This window comes from Garra rufa, chromosome 4 (assembly GCF_049309525.1).
Source record: "Garra rufa chromosome 4, GarRuf1.0, whole genome shotgun sequence".
Taxonomy (NCBI): Eukaryota; Metazoa; Chordata; class Actinopteri; order Cypriniformes; family Cyprinidae; genus Garra; species Garra rufa.
Window position 1 is genome coordinate 25,153,560 of NC_133364.1, and position 23,651 is coordinate 25,177,210.

At 42.1% G+C, this 23,651-nt stretch overlaps 1 protein-coding gene across 1 annotated transcript in view; it reads right to left on the minus strand.

Annotated features, from left to right (window-relative positions):
- Window positions 1-23,651, minus strand: part of LOC141332844 (thyrotropin-releasing hormone-degrading ectoenzyme-like) — a 62,038-nt gene that overhangs the window by 32,613 nt on the left and 5,774 nt on the right. Inside the window, exons 3-7 of the mRNA XM_073837802.1 lie at window positions 22,528-22,641; window positions 17,075-17,212; window positions 15,534-15,599; window positions 4,798-4,863; window positions 1,567-1,754 (exon numbers count right to left, since the gene is read on the minus strand). Coding sequence (XP_073693903.1) covers window positions 1,567-1,754; window positions 4,798-4,863; window positions 15,534-15,599; window positions 17,075-17,212; window positions 22,528-22,641 — 572 coding nt within the window. The remainder of the gene's footprint in view (window positions 1-1,566; window positions 1,755-4,797; window positions 4,864-15,533; window positions 15,600-17,074; window positions 17,213-22,527; window positions 22,642-23,651) is intronic.

A 23,651-nucleotide genomic window follows, 5' to 3' on the forward strand; every position in this document is an offset into this window, starting at 1 on the left:
TCTGTGGAGTTTGGACTGTGGACCCTCTATGAACTGTAATGAGATGGCAGTGGACATGAAACACACTGGAGGAGTGTGAAATACATTCAAACTGACCTTCTCTGTTTTCTTTTTGTTGCTGCCAATGTTTCTGTCAGCACATTTTGCTAGGCTGGCTTAAAGCCTCAAGTAAGGTGTTACACTACATTTACAAAGGTGCCAAATCCCCCTGCATTCTGGCAGGTTGTCTGGTACTCAGCTGAAAACCCGCCTGAGGGGCCAAAAAGGAAAGAGACGCCCCCTACTCGCAAAACAGCTTTGCTATTGATTCTTGGAGCAGTTCTGCTTCTGAACGCCTCTGCAGAAGACCGTGGCACTCAGAAAACACGTTCATGTAGGAGGAGACGTTTAAACGAAGGTGGCTTTGTCTGCTCTGAACAAATGAACTCCGGAAAGAGGTGAACATACAGATTTCTACCTGTATGTTTCACATTTATGACCCCAGATGGCTTGATGTGGAGAGCCAGCCTAGCCGTATAAAAGCAAAAAGGCTTTGATTATCTGCAAATGACAAATAAAATGATTTTATGATGACAGCAATGGTGCTTTAGTATCACTAGAATTATTATTATTATCTTCTATTTCTAACCACAGATTAGATGCTAGCTCAGGGGCTCATGTTATCAAATTGCAGGTGTTTGGCACTGATATTATTCTCAGCTTAAGAAACCTTGTCACTGTCTTAATGGCAATACCGCCTAACAACACACTCCACACACTCAAACTGACAGTAAAGCATTAAAATTCAATTCTTGACTCAATTCTTGTGATGCTAACAGTGTCTGATCCAAAACAAAAGGAAGATTTCTAAAACAGATCAGAGGCAGTATTGAATTATTCATCTCACTCTGACGAAGAATTAAACTAATCTATCTGCCAGTGACACACGCAGTTTTCCGTGACGACGCTGATGGGTGCCAAACAGCATGTGGCGATGACGGGTTAGCATGGGTCGCTAATAATAAATGAAATGCTCAGTTAATAGCAGCTTGATAGCCAGTAAAAACCAGCAAACCATTTTAGGCTGGTTAAAGCTGTTTTATCTTAGCAGGAGAGCTAAAGGCAGACATCCAAAGATATGTTAAGCAGTAAACTGCTCACATCCCTTGGGTCTACATGCTGTTGTGGGGCGCTAGGCTAGTCTTTTGCTGTCTAGATGTGCTTATAATCTCCAGATGGTCTTTTCTTCTGTATTTTCTCTAAAATAACTTAATGTTTAATCTCATTTTTTTTATCAAAATAGTTTTCCTTCTTTTCAGCTGCACAGCTGGGATCTTTTTATTCCGTCTGAGCTTGATCTGATCACAGGAAACTATCAGTGAATTCAGGGAGGAGAATCACTGACTGTGGGCTTTTTACATTATTCAGCATTGCAGTGTTTGGCAGTCGTAGAGGCCTCTGCTCTATATATTATGGTGGATTTTCTGCAACGATGTATGAGCTCATGGAGAATCAATGTCAATAGGTCGGTTGACTGATGGTGTTTCATTTCATGTAACAACCTGTCACAGTTGACATACGGCAGACCTTTTGTTGAACAGCTCAGGATTCTGGATCTTGGCTTCTGTGTCATAGACAAAGTGCTCTTGGGAGATGGTGACGCTGTTGTCAAGACTTTCGTTCTTGCTGATGGTGACCACAGGATAGCCCATCTGCAGGGTCCACCGGTCCATGACCTGCGTGATGTTGATATCCTTTCCCTCCCGCTGCATGGCCTGTGACACAAAATATATACATTGAAATATATCATACACACACAGATGTTGGGCATCAGAGTAGAAGGTGCAAGGAAAACAGTTGTGTTTGTAGGCTTATGGTTTAAGAAGCCCCTAATGGAATTCAGATTTAACATCTTTAATTGCATTGATTAAAGTTTCCTTTGTCTTTCAAAACTAAAATGGATGTAAAGAAAAACTCATCCAGGTCTTGTAGTTAAAAACTCTAGGTGATTAAACTTCACTGTTCTCTTAAACCGCATACGCAGAAACATCACAAGGCAATTTCCAGTTATCTAATCTCTCTATACAAGAGCAACGCTTGTAAAGGAGCAGAGCTAGATTTATAAGTCTGATTTCTTCCGAGGAAGCTGCTCCTCCTATTTTCAAGAAGTAAAACATAAAATTGGATCTCACAGCTCATTAATGAGGAAAGCTCGTAATGTGACTGAGTTTTGTCCCTGAGGGAAATATACTGCGTACACGGTTTCTCCATATTCTTTGAAAATGCTACTATAAATGGCTTGGCACGGTGGACAACTGGCAGTTTTCTGTATGAATTGTTTTCAGAAGCTCTCTGTATGTATGAGGAACGTTTTAATGCTTTATGGAGTTCCATCTTCTTTTCACCTTGAGCTGCTGTATCCATTTAAAAAGAATGGTACAGTAGGTGACTGCAAAACATCGGAAACGCCTCATCGCCCATTCAAGGAGTTGAATGAGCAAGTCGAATCTTCCTTCAGCTTCACATGAAGATTGTGTATACAACTGCCAATGCAAAGTCAGTATTTTGAGGTTTTATTTCAGTCTTATGCTTGCTTTTGAATCAGAGCGAATGTCACTGGCTCCAAAGATATTGTCCATCATTTCCATACATTGAATCCTAAAGAGCTGCAGGGGCCAATAGTTAGTTTTGTATGAAATTGTTTGCAAACCGGTGGAGATTTGCAGTGTTTCTGCAGCAGCACAGATTTAGTGTGTTGTGGAGACTCATGGGATTGGAGAGAGATAGTGGTGGCAGAAACAAAAGTGCTCTGTCAGGCTTGCTTGTCTTGCATTTTGCAAATATCAACCTGACTAGATCAGTCGAGTATGTGCACTTCCCTTCTCCAGTATAACTAGGACACTCTTGCATACAGTAGATGATTCTGACCGTTATGAGTATTAAAATATAAGACTAACCAAGCTATTATGAGATGACTTTTATTAATTAGTGTCTGGGATATTATGTAGAAAATGACAAGTGAAAGGAAGACTTCTCACAGCTGTCAATGACTCATGGTTTGTTTAATATGTGAATACAGAGAAGGCTCTGCAGAGGCTGATGACGGCAGCCGATGTTCCTACATTATGAATCATTTTCTATAGGACGGCTTTCAGGGAGCTACTGTACCTTTGCCCTGGTGGTTATAATTAAAGGAAGTGAAGGCCTGTCCGGCGATGGGCCGTGAGCTTGACAAAGGGCTTTGTGGGCGCTAAGCACTGCCAGATTATTGCAGCAAATTGGATTTCATGAATAGCTAATGAACACAGCGCATATCAGTATTCATTAGATGATGGGCTGTCATGGACTGTTAATGTAGCTAAATTCGTCAGTCTCTGACGAACTCGGCCACTGAGAGGATACAGGAATCCAGGTCCGGCCCTTTCACATAAATTCACCTTTAAATCCGCTCAGTTTTGAAAGAGAAAATGAAGCGGTGCACATCAGCATTTGGCATTTGGGAGAGTGATGTGAATGACAAAATGCTTCATACGACGCTGATAGCTGTTAAATGTCCTGCTGTTCCATTACAAACTATAATAACTTTGAGATTACGCTTGAAAGTAATCTCATTAAAGTCATGACACTTTGTGAGATGAGCGAGAAAAGACTTTCTGAGAGTCGTCTGACTTTAAAAGTGCATCTCTGTGCTTTGAGCTGATGACTTGAACCCAGCGCTTAACTTCACTGTGGTTATGACTGTTAGCTATGACTGTTTTCTTCACACTCGCTAGAAGTTCCTCTCGCTCACTTTAAGTGTCTTATGCCTTTTCATTTTCTCATGTACCTCTTAAAAAGCCTAAATCATCCAGCCATTAGAAACTGTCATTTTGCCTAAGTTACATTTGTTAGTTAAATGTGAGATATACTTACTGGATACCTCCATCCATGATAGTGTTCTGTTCTCATTTAATGTGGGAACTTTGCATTAGCATTGCAGCATTTGTTGTTCCGGTAACTGAACAGAAGAAATTTTGGGAAATGAAGTCTGCCAGGAACAATATGATTGCTAAACCCTCAATGGTACTACTAAAAGAGAGAAACTGAATCAGCAGATCACAGGAAAGATAACTGAGTGTTTCTGTCAGGAGGACGGCCCTCACATCAGACCTAATAAAAATAGTATTTTTTTAGAAGCCAGAGTGAAGCATCTAAATAGGTCAACTTTCCCTCAGAAAATCATTATGGGTTTTTTCTTGGGTTATTCTTGGCTACACCTGAGCTGAAGGGCAGATGCTCAAGTTTAATTTGAGAGACTCATCAGGCTTGTCAGCAATTATGTGACACTTCACTAATCGGGGTCTGATAAGATTCAAGTAATTTATAAGTTAATTAAAATCAGCAGAATCAGCAGCATCAAGCCTTCGTTATCAGTATCTGTGAGCATTTGCATTTAGCAGGTTTCAGTGATCAAATATCTGAGACAATATGTAACCTTTCCCTGTAGAAAACGTTTCCATTCTAAGTGTAAAAGCAAGACTATCAAACACAACCCAGCCTCCGTATCAAACTCTTTCCCATGTGGCATTTCCATAAAACCCTTATGCGTTGATGTGAGTGGGTGGTGTATTGGCATAAATTTGTGCACGGCTGATGATGTGCAGTTATATAATGGCCTCTGACCTATATGCAGCGCGGGAATCTCTGAACACCTGCCTGCAGGAGATGCACTGGGTGAATTTAAGTAGGTTGAACACACACAATTTCACTTGTCGCCCAACACTCACTGACCCCAGCGCTGATTCCCGCTCATGGACCACAAGATGCGTCAAATCTCACCTCGGAAAATTTGTTCCACAAGTCATCTCTCGCCGCGTTCCCGTACATGTGCGTCATCAAGTAATCCTGCAAACAGACAGAGACGAAGATCAATATTGGAAGAGAAATAAATTGGACTTGGACGGGAACGGTGAACTTGGGAAACCAATAAGCCCAAACAATAACATTACTAATCCTCTCAATTCAAGCTGAATGTATGCAAATTAGCAGCAGATGTTTGGGTGTGATTGGCTGTCAGTTCAAGGAGGACCATAAGGAGGCCAATTAGAGGCTGATTATGTTGTTCGAGTCGATGCTGCATCAGCGTGTCACTGAACATACAAATCAGCAAAATGATTTTACTGGGCATAAAAGATGGTTAGATTGCTCACATTAAAATAAACATGCTGAGTTTATTCCATGAGTAAAAACTTAAAAATACTCTTACAAATGTATTTTCCATGTACCACTTATCTGCTATTACCATAGTACATGCCCAAAACGCATGGCAAATTTGGTTAGCATACTTTTGAAGTGAACATTTATTAATAAGGAACTAGTAATTATAACTATTTAATTACAAGTGAGTTTTGGGAAGAAAGGAAACACCTCACACTAACTCAATAAAGTGCATAATGAAAGTGCCTCAACATCAAACACAGACAAATCAGCATAGAAAAGTGGATGTCATATCTGTAATTGTCGTGTATTATTAAAGCGAAGACACCGGTGGGCGTTCATTTCACTGCTCACAGACTTTAATCTGTTAAACAGAGGCAGCGCTTGTGCCAAACGCTACATTATCAGTGTGTGTGTTCTGCCCTGCAGTCTCAGTGGTACAGGTGGTGGGCGACATGAAGAAGAAGTCTGCTCCCGGAGAGCACATTTACATTCATCTGATAAGAACATCTGGTGGGAAGCTGTTTCTCGGCTATATACGAGATTCCTTGATAACTCTTGAGTGACCGTGAGCGATAAACCCGTCAGCTGTAATCCGCTTCCTGTTGCTGGAGTCAAAAGAACATGCTGACAAAAAACTGCATGTCCTCTGCTAATACTGGTGCATGTGACAATGGACTGGTTTCTTACTTCCTTTATACTGTTTTAAAGGGATAATTATATAAAAAAAAGCTTCTTCTGTACAACACAAATGGAGATATTTAGTGTCCAAAACAAATCAATACACAAAAACCAGTGGCTGATTTTCATGAAGACCATAAAAGTACCTTTAAAGTAGTTTAAATTAATATATTATATATATAACTCTTATGAAATCATAAGCTATCTTTGTGTGATGAACCGACAAAAAGGTTTAGTTTTTCATAGTTTCAAACAATTATACCAGCATTCAACACCAATGATAAACGTAAGACAGTATTTGAAATTACATGAGTGTGGGATGAACAATTCCTTTAATAAGGCAATTATTTCAGCCTTTGCTTCATGAATCGAATCAAAACAGGCACTTGTTGAAACGTGAACAGGCTTCATGCTGAGAGGTCTGAGCAAATTGCACTGGGATCCTGACAGCGTGACCCAGTCCAGCTGGCCTCCATCTCTCTACATGCTCTGCTGAGCTCTCTGAGAGTCTGGGATTTGAGTCTGGAACAGAACCAGATTCATGTGACCATCTTGATGAATCTGTTTGAAACCAGAGCAATTCCTCTTCGTCTCTTTCTCTCTCCTCCAACAGCAGAGTTATTGCCCTGAAGCGAAGTGACCATGTGGTCCAATCTCGCCTCTGATAGGGCCGTCAGCAAGACTAAATGCTAAGAAATCAAATGTTGCAGTAAGACATACCCCTTCTGCTCATTCGCATACATTTGCATAGCAGTGAAGGACCACCCAGAGCCATTTTATGTTGGTGTTGACATTTTCCAGACAGCTTGACCAAAAAAAGTGTATTTTTTAATGACTGTGTTGCTACCCACCACTGTTTAGTGACCAAAAGCTCTTACAGAGAGACAGACTTAGACAACAAAATCATATGCATTAACAGCTGTCTACTGTCTGAAAACATCTACATATGTTGTAAGGCAGCATCCTAGCTTAGTATTGAAATGTTCTACATAGTGTCTATACAGTGTTTCTCTAATTAACTGCCAGGCAGTTACAATAGAGACTGGTGTTAGCATATGCTACTAACAAAACTTGATGCTGTAATAAGAAGAACAATACAAAAGGCAGAGAAATTTAACTTGGAGACAATATTTCAACCTGGTCTGAAAACTTTTTCGCAAGACGCAAAATACGTACCGACAGTACCAATAGTACATGGTGCTAAAAGAGTGTTTGTTTTGTTTACCAGGAAAAGATATTTTTTTTTAGGTGTTATTACAATTCTGACTTGAGCAAGCTTGTTACATCCGGAAAGCGAAGCATATGGAGCTGTAATCATAACTGTGTATGAAAACTATTACAAGTGCTCGCTGTTTTATGCCTCCAGTGTTCATTTCTGTTGGAAACTGCAGTGATATGTACTTACTGGTAAATATTTTGCGTCTTGCAAAAAAGTTCCCAGAGGCACGTTTTCGTCATGCGACCAGCCAGCAATATTTAATTAAAATGACAACACGCTGCATCTGGTTTGATTCTTTTTCAATGTTTCAATGCATCCTGGGGCTGTTTTTTAGTCAAAATAAGTTATTTTTATAGCCAGCAGAATGCTGCTATCTGCCTTTTGGACAAGCCTTGATGTTGAGTGTGTACTTGTGATTCTGAAAATCTGTCTAGATAGACAGCTTGGAAGAGATCTTCGTAACTCAACAGATTCCAGTGGGATGGTTGTGGATGTAATTAATTTACTCTAATTAGCAATGGCTAGTTACTCCTCTGACACTCTCCAGCACAGAATAATATCCTGAACGATGCTTCATCAGATATTATAACCACATTCGGTTTTGGTTTCTGATTCTGCATGGCCAATTTACCTACAAAGGGAGACAAAAGATTGATCGCTTTCAAAAAGTAAATCCCCCAGAGCTAAAACACAAGTTTTCTGCAAAAGCCTTCACCACAACAGTCAAAGCAGATCATAAATAATTCATTACTCATCCAACTAAATGAGTTCCCTCAAAAGTAATACAAGTAGAAATATGTCTACAATTTTCTTGCATATGAAAGTAATTTTGAGGCAGTGGAGGTAGATTGTTTGGTGAGGTGCTGTGTTTACCTATTCTCCCCATCAATCACACAGAGACAGACAGAAATACTTAAAGTATCCATAAGAGAGAAACAGAAAACAGTAATAATGAGGCGGAACAGCCGAGCCAGAGGGGCTGCTGGGAGAAGAAGAGAAAGATGGGAAAATGTATCTTCTCTATGTTCCAGAATACCAGGAAATTGAATCTAGGACTATCTGGCTATTTCATCTGTGTTCAGAACAAATTATTAGCCCACAACATCCGCTGGGAATCTCACGGACTGCCATTCTCCAAGTCAGGAACCTGCTGAGAGCTGACAAACATGACTATGAAGCACCGAATCCAGGGAAAGAGCTTCCTGTGGTTCCAAATCACATCCGAGGGATGAAGATGGACTATAACACACTGAAGTTTTTTTCTCCAGGGCTGAAGCACTTGTCCTCTGCTATTCATAGGTCAAGCATTTCACATTCCCAGCCAGAATGAATATTTCCTACATCCTATAATATGATCCATCCGAAAGTGGTGTTAAAAGCAATGGGCAGTGTGTGTAAATGAGACGGGAACGCTTCATCACTCCAGCCAGCTGTACGAGCCCTAAAACCCATTCAGACTTCATTTATGACTCCCTCTATTCTTTTATAAGAGACATTCATCTGCCTGCATCAGCAGCCCATCCAACATTTACCAATGAAGAGAGTCAGAGAGAGAGAGGGATGGGAAATGGTGGTCTAAGCGAGACTAAAACCAGTCTGCTGCTTCTCAACTGTTCAGTATTCACGAATGTCTGCTGCTTCAATTATGCAGAGACACGAGGAGGAGAAGAGATGCCACACAAAGCAAAAGACAGACACTGAGAGAATGAAATTAGCTTCAGTGAACAGACACAGACAGACAGCAGACGAAAGAGGAGAGCCGGATCTATGGCGGATGTGAAATGCTGTGTTTCTCCTCTTAAATACTTTCATATTTACAAGGGTTTAAGAGTTCATAAGTCTCTATATTGAGCACTGAGGAAAATTAATACAATACAAGATACAATACAACACACAGCCAGTTCAAGATAAATAGACATCAGTCTGCTGATCTTACATGTATTTGTACTGTGATATAAAGCTTGTATGCAGATGTTACATGTGTAAATGAAGCTCTGAATGTGCTGCTCTGCAGGAAACATGACCTGATTGTGCCTCCAGCCACTAATAGTAACATTAAACCACAACAACAAAGATAACCCAGAAAACAACTCTAAAACTGTCAGATTTTTGACAGCATCTCAAGCGTAGAGAAATAAAATGCGAACTTACGGATGTTTTGAAAAGTGATTTATGTGGATGTAGAAGGTGAGGAATTCGTACATGAATCTTACACCTCTGAAACTGTGTGAACTCGCTTCAGGAGGGATTTGTACCTTTAACTCATTTACATTTATTCATTTACATCGACTCTCACTGGATTCAAACCTGCAGCCTGTTTGTTCACGGCCCAGATCCTTTCACCACATTACAGGATGTAGTTTCATGTAGCAGCCATATGGTGTCCACAAAACCATTAATACTCTCTAATAACACATCAAGAGATCTGCATTTCACTCCAGAGGAGGCCTGACAACCAGATGGACACAGGAAGAGATTTAGAGAACTTAAAAACACCTTTTGACTACAACACTTCTACATTATATCAAACATTGAGTTTCTATAAACCGGTTTAACACAGAGAATGATTCTGAAACTTCTGATTGTGAATGTTTTTAGATATGAAATTAATTTCTGACACGAACATGTTTAATCACTTGTCTGATTGTGCCGCTTTCACCTCAAGTGTGATGGCTACGCATGACACGACGACAAGCTGTTGTAGCTCTAAAGATAAGAAACACATGTAAACCGACGCTGCATAATCTCCCAAACGCTTGTAGCAAAAACATATGAGATACTCAGAACAACCTGAGGGGACTTGAGAACATAAACATCCGCTGAGATTTTCCAATGTTAAATAGTGAGATTTATTTGCAGCACATTCAGCTGTCCTGAGAAAAAATATTCACAGGATATAACAAGGACTGAGATTTTGAATAGAGAAGTATTTTAGATATTACGCCACAATCCTGTTAAAGCTGCATTTATGCAGAATGTATAATTCATAAATACAGTCTTATAAACATATTCATAACACATTAGGAGTAAAACATACAAATGTGTGACCACAAAAAGAGAAGATGAAAGAAAACGTACTCGGTTACTTTCGTAACCTCGGTTCCCTGAGATACGGGAACGAGTACTGCGTCGTAAGACGCTATCGGGAAAAAGCTCCTTTTTCTCCTGAGACTGAAGCATTTCAATAACGCAGTGTAACTGCACGGCCATTGGTTTGTGCAGTGAGATAAAAACAAACCAATGGCTCGGCAGCGGAGCTGCACGAGCCTATGGCGATGATTCGCGCCCGATCGCGCCAAAAGGGGCGGAGTAAATGGCCATATAAGCGTGCATTTCGCCATAGGATCTCAGGTACTTCGACTGAAGCGACGACTGAGTCGTGCAGCTACATAGCACGGCCAGCAACGCAGTACTCGTTCCCGTATCTCAGGGAACCGAGGTTACGAAAGTAACCGAGTACGTTCCCTGTCGATACTTCACTCGTACTGCGTCGTAAGACGCTATGGGGAACCAGTACAATCCCGCCGTTGCTATGGTAGAGGAACGACTGACATGGCCCTAGCACTAAAGGGCTAATATGGGCCAACTTGTTCAATCAGGATGACCTGATAACATCCGTTCCAGGGAAATTAGTGCAGTCTGGAACTCCAACTGAGGCCAAAGCATACAACATAATATCTATTACTGGTAACAGTTATCCCATTATGCAGAAAGGACCCGAGTCTGTAAGACCGGGACGTCCAGATTATAAAATCTAGCAAATGTGGACGGCGAGGCCCAGCCGGCCGCCGCACAAATTTCTGCAATGGAAACACCACTGGACCAGGCCCAGGACGAGGTGATGCCTCTAGTCGAATGGGCTCTTACCCCCATGGGACATTGTAGGCCCACGGAAGAGTAAGCCAGCATGATGGCTTCCACTACCCATTTGGATAACCTCTGTTTCGTGACCGAAGACCCTTTGGTGCGGCCGCCGAAACACACAAACAGCTGTTCTGACTGCCTAAAGGAAGCAGAATGCTCTACATAACACCTCAATGCCCTAACAGGGCAGAGGGGATTAAAATCCTGGTCTTGCACCGAAGGAGGAAGAGCCAAGAGGGAAATAATTTGGTCTCTGAACGGCGTCGAGAGACCTTTAGGTACATAACCACGTCTTGGCTTCAGGATGACTTAGAGTCATTTGGCCCGAATTCCAAGCATACAGGGCTCACGAAGAGCGCCTGTAGTTCACCCATACGTTTGACTGATGCCAATGCTAAAGCAGGGCAGTTTTCAACGTCAGAGGGCGAAGGTCAGTGGACTGAAGCGGCTCAAAGGGAGGGCTTCTCAGAGCCCTCAGCACCGTGGGTAGGTCCCAAGAAGGAACTGTGATGGGGCGAGGAGGGTTAAGCCTTCTTGACCCCTTCAGAAACGAACGACCAGATCGTTCTTTCCCACAGATTGACCATTTATAAGGTAATGGAATGCCGCTATGGCTGTCACATAGACCTTGAGCGTGGAGGGAGATCTTCCCTTGTCCAATAGCTCCTGAAGGAAGGACAATATCACTGATATGTCGCATAAATTCGGATCTGCACCGCAGGTGGAACACCAGGCGGAAAAGACAGACCACTTAAGATCATAGAGCCGCCTTGTAGAGGGTGCTCTGGCTTGAGAGAGACCATACGTGCAGAGCCCACAATTCCGGTTGGGGGTGCCATAGCGTTCTGTTTGCCTGTGTTAAGAGATCTCGTCTCAGTGGAATGGGCCACGGCGCTGTCGAAAGCAGCCGAGGAAGATCTGGAAACCAATGCTGGTTCTGCCAGAATGGGGCCACCAACAGGACTTTGAGCTTCTGCTCCCTGACTCGCCTGATGACCTGTGGTATCAGGGCAGTCGGGGGAAACGCATACAAAAGGAGATTGGGCCACTCATGGGCCAATGCATCCTGTTCCTTTGAAAAATAGATTGGGCAGTGATAATTGTCTTCTGAGGCGAAAAGATCTATTTGCGCTTTGCCGAAGACCGCCCATATTTCCTGAACCGTTTGGGGGTGAAGCATCCGCTCGTCTGAGGAGACGTTGCTCCGAGACAGCATGTCTGCTCCCTGGTTCAGCCTGCCTGGCACATGTGTTGCTCTCAACGAGCGGAAGTGCAGTTGAGCCCACTTTAGGAGACGTTTCACTAACGTGAATAGACGTCTCGACGAAAGACCTCCCTGGTGATTTATGTAAGACACCACTGTCATACTGTCCGAGCGGATTAAGACGTGGTGTCCCTTTAAGACCGGCAGAAGGGTGTGGAGGCCTAAACACACTGCTAGCATTTCTAGGCAGTTGATGTGAAGGCGACTCTCTGCTTTCGACCATTGGTCGAATGCAGGCTGGCTGTCGCACAGTGCCCCCCAACCTGAGTTGGAGGCATCTGTCGAGACCACTTTCCTTCTGAATACCATGTCCAGGGGAACGCCCTGTTCCATCCATTGAGAGTTCTTCCAAGGAATCAGAGCTGTGACACAGGCCTGATCTACCTTGATACGTCCTAGACGCCAGGCTTGAGGAGGAACCTTTGGTTTCAGCCAGAACTGCAGAGGGCGCATTTGAAGCAGGCCCAACCGAAGTACTGGGGATGCCGAGGCCATCAGGCCGAGCACCTTCTGAAAAGTCTTGAGAGGGCGAAGGGCTCCGACTTTGAAGGAGGCCGCGAGCCTGCGAATAGCCTGGGCTCATTGCGGCGCAACTGCTGCCTTCATTCGGGTTGAGTCGAAAACTGCTCCCAGGAACGAAATACGTTGGCTGGGAGACAGCACGCTCTTGGCAAAATTGACCCTGAGTCCTAGGCACTCTAAGTGGCAGAGGATTATGGATCTGTGGTGTATTAGCTCGTCCTCCGACTGGGCCAGAAGGAGCCAGTCGTCGAGGTAATTCAAGACGCGGATTCCCATCTGTCTCAGGGGGAAAAGCGCTGCGTCCATGCACTTCGTAAACGTGCGGGGAGCTAAGGACAGTCCGAACGGAAGGACTGTATATTGATAAGCCAATCCCTCGAAGGCGAATCTCAAGAATTGCCTGTGACGGGGGGCAATCTGGATATGGAAGTATGCATCTTTCAGATCCAGTGAGCAAAAGCAGTCCTCTGTGCGTATCTGCGAGAGGATCTGCTTTAGCGCAAGCATTCTGAACGGCCGTCTCATGAGGGCGCGATTCAGAAGTCTGAGGTCGAGGATGGGTCTTAGACTGCCATCCTTCTTTGGAACGAGGAAGAAACGGCTGTGGAAGCCTGACTCGCTCTTTGTTGGGGGAACCGTTTCTACGGCACCTTTGCCAACAAATTCCTCACCTCTGTACGCAAAACTTCTACGTCTTTGCTGAAGCGTGGTGGTCTTCAAGCGAACTGACGTGTGTAACCTCGTTCTATTATGCCCAGAACCCACTTGACACTCCGGGGGTGGCTTGCCAGGCCTCGGCCCACGTGGCAAGGGGTTGCTTTGGTTCGAGCAACTGACCGTTATGACAATGGCAGGTTGTGAGGACGCTGTCAGAAAGGGCCCAGGGGTCACATCATTTTCCACAACATATGGCCGTCGGTACCCGGAACAAAACGGGGTGTTTTGAGGCTATCAAAGTGCTGTGTGCATTCTCTCATGTCCGTTTGTAGCGGACAAGGAGAGGTGCGGGTTGTCTTCATTGAGAAAATGAGCCGCCAGTGAGACATAACACTCATCGTCTCAGCGAGCGCAGCCTCAGCGTGGGCATGGCCCAGACGCATCCAATTTGAAGCTGTCAGTAATGATCACAGTGACAGCATTCTCCTTTAATCCACCTAAAAAGATCAAACTGCTCAAAAAGAGGAGTACTGATGATCTTTGTATAAACATATAGGCAGTTTAAAACGCTGCGCACATCCTCCCAGATCTGCTCGTAGCAGACGAGGGGAGGGGCGGGGCCGTCTTCATTGAGAAAACGAGCTGTGAGCAAAGCAGATCCAGCCATAAACACTCGCAGAGAGAGCTGTCTGTCTCAGAGCACGCAGCCTCAGCGTGGGCGTGGCCCAGGCGAGAGGCGCACTGAAATATGAAGCTGTCAGCAATATAGAATCATAGGTGACAGCATTCTGCTCCGATTTGCTCAGAAGGATAGAGCCGCTCGATAAGGCGAGAGGCGCAGATCCTCACATAACACTGGCAGATCAAAAACTGCATAGAGAGTGACGCACGCGGGGCTTTGCCGGCGTTACGTAACTTAAGTCTGATCGCGCGTTCACCGTTTCTTTCTCCGAGGTAACTGAGAGAAGAGAAACGTGAGAAGGCTCCCACGAACATGTCCATACTATTAATAATGAAAGCAGCTCGCCTCTGTGAGCGCAGCATAAGCGACGCATACACGAAAGCAAAGCCGTGAGTAATAGATGTAACAGCGCTTCGCTCTGATCTGCCTGGGAGGATTAAAGCCGCTCGTGTAACGAGTGCATCTGATCCTCGCGAGTAACACACGCTGGCAAATCAATAAAGCTCGCACAATGTGTGTCGGCATGAGAATGCTCATGCCTGATTGCTCAGCTCACAACTCGCTGCTGCTTCCTCCGAGATTACTGGGAGGAGAGAGACATGAGCGCTGGAGCGCCTTCTGCGAGCGAACCGGGCTTTTGTAGTGAAACCAGTCCGTCTCCCTAGCAACACACACACACAAATGCGGAGCTGTCAGATCAAAGCGCAACGGAAAGAGCGAACACATGGGCTCACTGCCGGCGTAAGATCGTTCAAACCCTGTTGCTTAGTTCCCTGACTCCACGGTCTCTTTCTCCGAGCCTTGCTGAGAGATAAGAAACGGGAGAACGGGGTTAGCGAGCGAAAAGAGCGAGACTCAAACTGTCAGCGACAGCATTCCGTCTCAGTGAGCGGCACTCACTGCCCTTCTACATCGTGCAGAGCCCTGCACGAGCCACTCGCATCGCGACATTTGCAACAACGTCGCAAGAAAATTTGCTCTTTTAGAACTTACTTCTTAGAAATAAGCCCTTTTATACTCACCAGATGGCGGCAGGGGATCAGCTGGGACCGCTGCTGCTGCGACGCTGAAGGCGGCGGAGAAGCGGCTAATCAGACGAGCAGAGAGGGTCTCTCGTTCAGCTTGATCCGCTGCGAAGGCGTGTCAACGGCGAGCAGCATCGAGTCTCATAGATCAGCAAAGAAGTCGTCCCTGAAGGAGAAGGATCTGAGATCCTATGGCGAAATGCACGCTTATATGGCCATTTACTCCGCCCCTTTTGGCGCGATCGGGCGCGAATCATCGCCATAGGCTCGTGCAGCTCCGCTGCCGAGCCATTGGTTTGTTTTTATCTCACTGCACAAACCAATGGCCGTGCAGTTACACTGCGTTATTGAAATGCTTCAGTCTCAGGAGAAAAAGGAGCTTTTTCCCGATAGTGTCTTACGACGCAGTACGAGTGAAGTATCGACAGGGAACTATTGACTTACATTGAGGCCTCTCTGGAATAGCGGCTGTCCCATGACGTTCGCCAGCATACGGATCAGAGCGGCTCCCTAAAGACACAACAGAAAAACACACATTCAGTAAAAGCTTCTCATTTACACCTGCTCTACATACAGTTTATTTGCAAAATATACATAATATAAAATTACAGTAATCCACTTACAACTGAAGTCAATGCGGCATGACATTGTATAGGGATGAATTAAGCAAAAATGTGAAGCTTGTATTTTTATTAAAGCACTTATATGAATTTGTCTGTACATAAATATGTGTTACATTAAATTAAATTAAATTAAATTAAATTAAATTAAATTAAATTAAATTAAATTAAATTAAATTAAATTAAATTTTAACATGCTTGTACATTGCAGAAACTGTTTAACAGTATTTAATAAAAGTTCAGTTATTAATTATGTCCCTGCTCTTTTTCTGGCAGGTCTTCCTAGTCAAATATTCAAGGTTTTTCTAAACAAGGACTCCATGACACTCATCCTGTTGTTTTCTGCACCTTCATAAATTTGTATCTTTTTGACTTTGAGTGACTTTGACATGCTCATTTGACAGCATCTATTTCCCATCTCTCCACATCCCATCCTCCACAGTCTATGTGATGAGTGTCACTTCCTGTTAGCGCTGAGGACTCATGGGATGTGTTGTGGGATATCACAGTCCTCAGAGTGTGAGGAGGAAGTGATGAGGGACGACTGGGTGTCAGGATCACTGCATTGTGACTGACAGAGTTCATAACACCACAGAGCCTGTAGGGATCAGGGGGAGGGGCTTGGTGACAAGCAAGAGCCAATTAGAATCCCGCTTTGCTCTAATTGACAGCTGGAAAGAGATTTGAAGCAGAAACTCAAATCTTCAGTGGATGGATGATTTTATCTCCGTTAGAGGACAATGATTTTTCCTTACTGCTCTTTGTGCCTTTAATGGCTTTCAGATGTTTAGAATGAGAGGATATATTTGGTAGCTAGAGTTATTTAAAGCGTGTTCCAGAGAGAAAGAGGTAATTAGACGTCGTCTGGTCTGAGATGAAATGTTTATTGTTCCACTAAAGTCCCCAGAGGACACAAAACCTCACAATCTCTCAGCGTAACAGCTTCTGTCCGCAACTTACTAAAAAACAAGCTTTTAATTAAACTGTTTTTCTTGTGTATGTGAGGAGGCTTAAAACAACGCGACTCCATTTACAATTCACAAAGACAAACTCAGAAGTCTGGGTGAAAAATAACGAGCAAACTGAGGTTGTTTACTGGACTTAATAAAAGATTAAGTTTAGCGGTGAAGTCCTGACATAAATAAATGACTGATTTACACCGACTATACTGATGTTTTACAAAGTCATTGTTTCTCTACTTCTGGCTGCTTGTAGAAAATAGAACTGAATGTGGAATCACACTAAACTTTATTTATGTTCAGTGTTGAGCATAAACTAGTTCATTCAGCTCAGCTGAATATTAAAGGTTTATAAGCATTTCCATCATGCAGCTTAAGTCTGTAGAAGCTGATGAGATTCTCTTACCTTCTTATATGCGATCCAGTCAAACACTCTGTCTATGTCTGTGGCCTCAAACACTTCCTGAGAAATTGGATGAGAACTGGCCAAACCATCCAGTAACATCACCTCATGAAGAACATCAGTCAGAAACCTCTGCTTCTCCTGTGGATGACACAGAGAGAAAGAGATATACTTTATTGTTTTTTTACAGTCTCAAACACATAAAAGTGTTACATAAAAGCTTCTGTTTTATTTCCATAAGTAAAAATAACTTTGAGCTGCTCTATAAATGAAATTAGAAAGTGGTAATGGGAAAATCCAGCTCATATTTCTCACAACTGAAGCCTTTATATTAACAGCAGTTGATACGATAAACCACCGCCGACACAAGGGAGCCAACACGACGTACACTACATGAGCTACAACACAGTGTGTGTGTGTGTGTGTGTGTGTGTGTGTGTGTGTGTGTGTGTGTGTGTGTGTGTGTGTGTGTGTGTGTGTGTGTGTGTGTGTGTGTGTGTGTGTTTGATTTGTGCGGAGGGTCTCTCCGTCTCTGCTCTGATCAAATGTCTCCCTGTAGGATTCACTCTAGAGACAGGTAAAAGTTTTGGGTCAGATGAAAAAGACCCTCATCATTTACTGTGTCTGTGGATCAGCAGAGAGTCACGATCTCAAATACAGTCAGTCGTTCAGGAGCACATGAGGAAGATGTAACTCTGAACTGATTTTTAACTCTTTAAAAATAATAGAATGAGAAAATAAACCACGAGGAGTCAATTAAGTAAAAAGTTTCCATTGTACTATACTGTTTTTCTGTGAATAAATGTAAAGATACAAACACAGTATACAGAATAATCACAGATATTGTTATCCTAAATTAAACCACCAATGTACCACAAACTCTAATACATTTCAGTAAAATCTGCTTCTGTAGTGACACTGTTTTCCTGTTTCTCATTTGAAAGTGGCGGTTTGCCAGTTACCGGTACATGAAAATGGATGAAATACGAATCACATGAATTATATATGAAAGCATTACACTGCAGGTTCACATCCAGAACATCGTCATAATGGGCTCTCTGGCAAAATCTCTGCACCGACGGACCAAATTCAAAATGACACTAAATTAAGATTTTATTATTTTCTCTTCTATGTATTTATTAAAAATGTGTGACTAAGACAAAACCCACAAACTATCTGATACTATAAACACGTCTGGCTTTGATACTCTGAATGTTTTATTACACCTTTATTCTCCATCATTATGAATAATTCTTGCCTATTAAAGCCTTTGGCTGCTTGATTAAGAATCCCGTTGAAGACATTAATCCAAGAGAGCGGGTTATTTTAATCAAGGGATTTGAGTTCAAACAAACAACGTACGGAAATGAATCAAGAAACAAATGTTCATCAGATCATTCATAGTTTGATGTCAATACAATAAGGCATCTTCTATTAACCTGGTGAATCCTGGTAACTTGTAATGTGATCAAAGCACAATCATAATCTCATATTCTGACATTCTTCTAAAAGCGGATTATTGAAATAACATAAGGCAAAAAAACAAACTCACATAGAAGTGAGAAGTCAACAAATCAATACCAATAATACAGTTCCAAACTAAGATTAATGTGCGGTTGTTGGGCAGCTTTTTGCCATATTTGTAAATAAAATTGTCTGTCAGATGGAATTGAAATAAATTTCATCTTAACATCTAAATGACCAAAGGTATCAGCTAATAAAGGATAAAATTATTTAATTAACAATATAATGCAAGGAAGTGGCAAATGAGTAATCCACAAACAGGCAAAGGTCAGGGCAGGCAGCGAACAATCATGAAACTAGGAAAACACTAAAGCAAGGAAACACGGAAAAACACAAAAAGGCTAAACAAACATTCAATACTCAGTCCTGTGTGCAGGTGAGTGCGCATCTTTTATAGCCCTCCTGATTGACAATGGGAGGAGTCTGTAAATGATTCCTAGGCAGGGGTTTCTGGGAAATACAGTCTAGGGTGGAGTAGCAAAGATATGAGATGGAGTGCCCTCTAGAGGAGCTCATAGGCACTCCAGCTAGAGATGGTGACAAAAACATGCTTAGCCTAATGAACTGCAGCTACAACTTCAGAGCGAAGATCTTGGAGAAAGTAGAGACTTCTTGAAATCAGTGTCCTAATTTCTCAAGCTATTTATATAATCTAGACTAATTTGAGCCTCAAAGGTTAATGGGCATATATTCATGCAATCAATAGCAAATGAGGCCTCCATGTAAATTTACATTATTATGGTGAATGAATACCAAGAACCAGACAGAGAGAGAAAGAGAACAGCTGGTGATTTTATGTGAGTCACGTAATGTGCACTATGAAATGAGAAGAGCTTACATCTGGCCCATATGTGCTTTCAACAAGGTGTTTACGTCCAATGATACTTCATTTAGACCCTGCTTATTAGTGTCTCAACATCATCACCTGCTGTAGATGCACCTGAAGTTTCACACTGATCAACCTGTAGAGACCACAGTGATGCCTGGCATCCTAAACAGCAGCTTTGGAGCAATGCCTAATTGGTAGCCAAAGCTTCTCTAGCATGATGAACATGAGAAAGTGGAGGAAAACTAACAGTCCAGTAGTTATGAGCAGGTGAAGAAACCTATAGACTATTTTAATGACCTATTAGAGCTCTGAGTCAGATCCATTCCCAACATTTTCCTGTGCATTTGCGAGATGTCACTTCGGGTTTAGACTCCTTCCTCTTGAAACATGCAATTTGATCCATATTCTGGTAGGGAAATGCTTACAGTCATCCTATCAGCTTACTGAAGTGTTTCCATCAAAACCCAATTGCTCCCTGAAATGGCATTCCCTACGGCAAATGATCTCTCTGCTTGGCTGATGCTCCATAACCAAGGTGGCTTGGAGCAGAGAGGTATGAAATACTGGGACAGACGGATGGGAAGGTCATTATATGAATGTGAAAGAGAATGTGAATGTATGAGCTGAAATCTCACACATTTTAAATAAGTAACCTGATCTCAAGACGAAAATGTACCTGTGCGAACTTTTTCGCAAGACGCGAAATACGTACCAGCATGCACGCTTCATGATATATTCGTTGTGAAATGTCCACTGAGTGGTGCTAAAAGCGTGTTCGTATTTCTTTCTCGAAACAGATGATAGATTAGATTAAAACGATTACAAGCGCTCGCTGTTTTACAGCCTCTAGTGTTCATTTCTGTTGGAAACTGCATTGTAGTTATTGGTAGGTCTGTCACATCTTGCAAAAAAGTTCCCACAGGTACGTTTTTGTCCTGAGATCAGGTAGCAACCAATGGTGCTATCTTATTCAAAGAGACATTTAAGTAAATTTAAACAATGTCCAATTTAAACCAAACATCAAGTCTGCGTCATGACCAACAATCTTCAATAATCTTCACACTAGCTCATGATAAAATTGCACACAGTCAGTGAATCATAATGAGCAGAAGATCCAAACAGATTTAATCAGCATGACTGCTAATTCAAAGTCTAATAAACAGAAAAACTAGGATGTGTTTTGTTGTGCTGATGACCTACGTACTTATTTCATTTTACGAGTGAAGTCACAATAAAGTGCATCACAATAGCTACATTACAGGCCACTAAAGCTGGTCTGGAATAGCATTATGCTAATTGCTAACACCATTACCATCAAACAGAAGCAGCAGGGAAAACTGTTTGTCCTTGAATTATTTCATCAAGTTGTTTTTCTTTAACAAACCTGAAAGTGGATTTTATTAATAAAAGTGATATGTAGACACTGAACAGTAAAAAAAAAAAAAACAGAAAATGTGTTGTACAATATGTAGCATCATAACATATGCTACATATGCTAAAATAATTAAAGAAGAACTGCAGGATGGTAGCTGTGGGTTATTGTGTCATTCTTCTGGAAGAAAAAGCATTTTTAGGGCAAGAAGGTGGAAGCGCTGTTCTCGCCGTGAGTCTCCACTCCTGAAATTCCCATGAAAGATAAATAATGTTCAGATATAGTAGACTATATATATAGACTGGAGAAGCTGTGGAAGGTGTTTGACTTCCTCCTGGTGTTCACAAACACTCCTGGATTTGTTTATCATCCTATAATACAGGAATATCATGAGATGATGTGTCTGGACGCACCTGGTCTGGTAAAATAACCTCAAAATTCTTGGCCGTTATACAACCATTCAGAGAATCACTGAACCTGTGACTCCTGTGAGACAGGCGAGCATTGTGAATTGAAGCTATGCCTTGTCTTTCTCCAGACACGAACCCATCTGGATGTTGAAAGTGTATGTGGATGACTCATTCATGTAGCTTTTGCACTGCACTTTATTTATAGGGGGTTATATTTTGTGCTATTTTTTATGTGTCTGTGTTGCCTTGAGTTTTAAAATCCAGTGCAGCTCTGCAGTAAATTAGCAGTTTTAGTTCAGACTATCACAAATCTAATGTAGTTTGTCTTCTCACTGAGTAATATTTGCATATTTTGTGACTAGCACAGGTATTCGAACATGTCAGAATGCATTACAATCAGAAGCTCGTCAATCTTGTGGCACTGTTATTTCACAGCTTTCTCCTTTGATAATTGACCTAACGATGACTACTTATAGATTAAAGTTTCATTACAACACATGAAAATATGATGGCAGAAGCACCAGTTGCTGTGGCAATGAAGCAGGACTGAAATAGAGATATGTGATAACAGATTGTATCTGCACATGATGTCCGACTCAAACTGTGTTAATAATAACAATCAAAAAGGTCAAAACAGTATGTTCTTTAAAAGCTCATAATAAACCTGTCCACTGCAAACTGTGAGATCTCTTCTGGATGGCTTCAGCAGGAACAAACAGTATTAGCTTTTTTAAGAGTGATGATACTGGCCATGTTGAGTGACACTGACCAGGCAGCAGCGACTGGCACACTGTGATGCAATTATATTCTGACAGTTGACTGACCCAACACTGAAAAAACTCACTGGAGAGAGCAGCTCAACCCACAGAGAGATGAAAAAAGAGAATTTATATGCATCCTGTTATTGAATTTAATAAGAATCAGATTAAACAAGAAGTAAATGTCCATAAAATTTGAAACGTCTTGGTTTTGTGAAACTGTATAAAACATTTAACTGGTAAAATTGAGCAATCAAAATATCTATAGCACTCAAATGAACTGTGAATGGATTTTTGTTTTCTGCTCAGTTGAATCTCAGCACAAGAAGAAATGCTCAAGAGCTTGTATGTGAAAATCACTTAGGAACTGCTCTCATTTTGAGGGATTCACACATTTGAATTGCATGAAAACCATCTAAACACTCTTTGTATACAGTGGTGTGAGAGTATGTGTGTATGAGACAAGTCTTTTGTGTCACATCACATCAAGTACGAAGTGATGGATCATTCACTGTATGAAATGAAGTGAAAACTACAGTGCTCACTTGAAAGCAACAACTCACCATGTTCCACTTTGGAAAGAGGAAATCAGTCCCAATGTACTCAAAGTAATGAGCGAATCCCTCCTTCAGCCAAACGTCTTCCCACCAAACCGGTGTGACTAGATCCCCAAACCACTAGAAGAGAAGAAATAAACAATCAATCATCCGCAGAGAAACAGAGTGACCATTACAAAGATCGATTTCATGTTCATTGGTGAAAAATGACACCAAACTTTTGTTGTTTTGTACAGGAAAAGTGTTTGTGGGTAAATTGAAACCAAACTTTATTGGATGAAACATTCAATTTAGAGAAAAGAAATAGACCATATAACAACCCACCCTCCTATTTATCCAATATCCAGAAAAGAATATTACATCTAGTGGCAAACATGTTTTATTAGAAAAGTCCAACACCAGAAAAATAACCTGTGCTCTTCCGAAGTAGAAGTACAAATAAACACTTCTAATAAACAGCTGCACTCTGGTTCAACAGAAAAGTTGTTCACAAAAGGCTTCACAGAACATTGAGAACCCAACAAAGCTTCTGAACTATGATTAATAGTGGCCTAAACAATAAATTACCTACAGTTACACAATTAAAGCACATTTTTCTGTTTCACAGCATTCATACCTGGGCGCTCCGCCAAGGACACGAATGAACAGAGTAAAGAAAAATAAGGATTCGATTATGAAACATCCCATCTGGAAGGTAGAAAGAATCCAAATGGCCCCTGCCATTGTGTGCAGATGACAGTGTGTAAAACAGGGCTATTGACTGGAAAAGATGCAACATTGCAGTTTGAAAATGGCTGAATATATTCCCGACTCTGAGGCCGTCAAGCAGATGTGCTACTGAACGCCGGATCTCATTGTTGCAGCTCACAAACCTCTGTAGGAGTCAGGCCTCTTTCATCTGAATACAGCATCATTACAGCAGCTCAGAGGCTCTCAAAGCGCCTGACGGGACGTTCATCTGTGAATCAGACACATGGACTGATAGCGTGGAGAGAGACAGCTGGTATCCTGCTCTCAGAGGAACCTTCTGCTAGTCACACTTCAAGTGGGTTTACTGACTTTTTCTGCCCTCTTCTGATTTATCAAATGTTCTGATGCTAATGACAGTGAACTAGCATAGTCAGTCACAT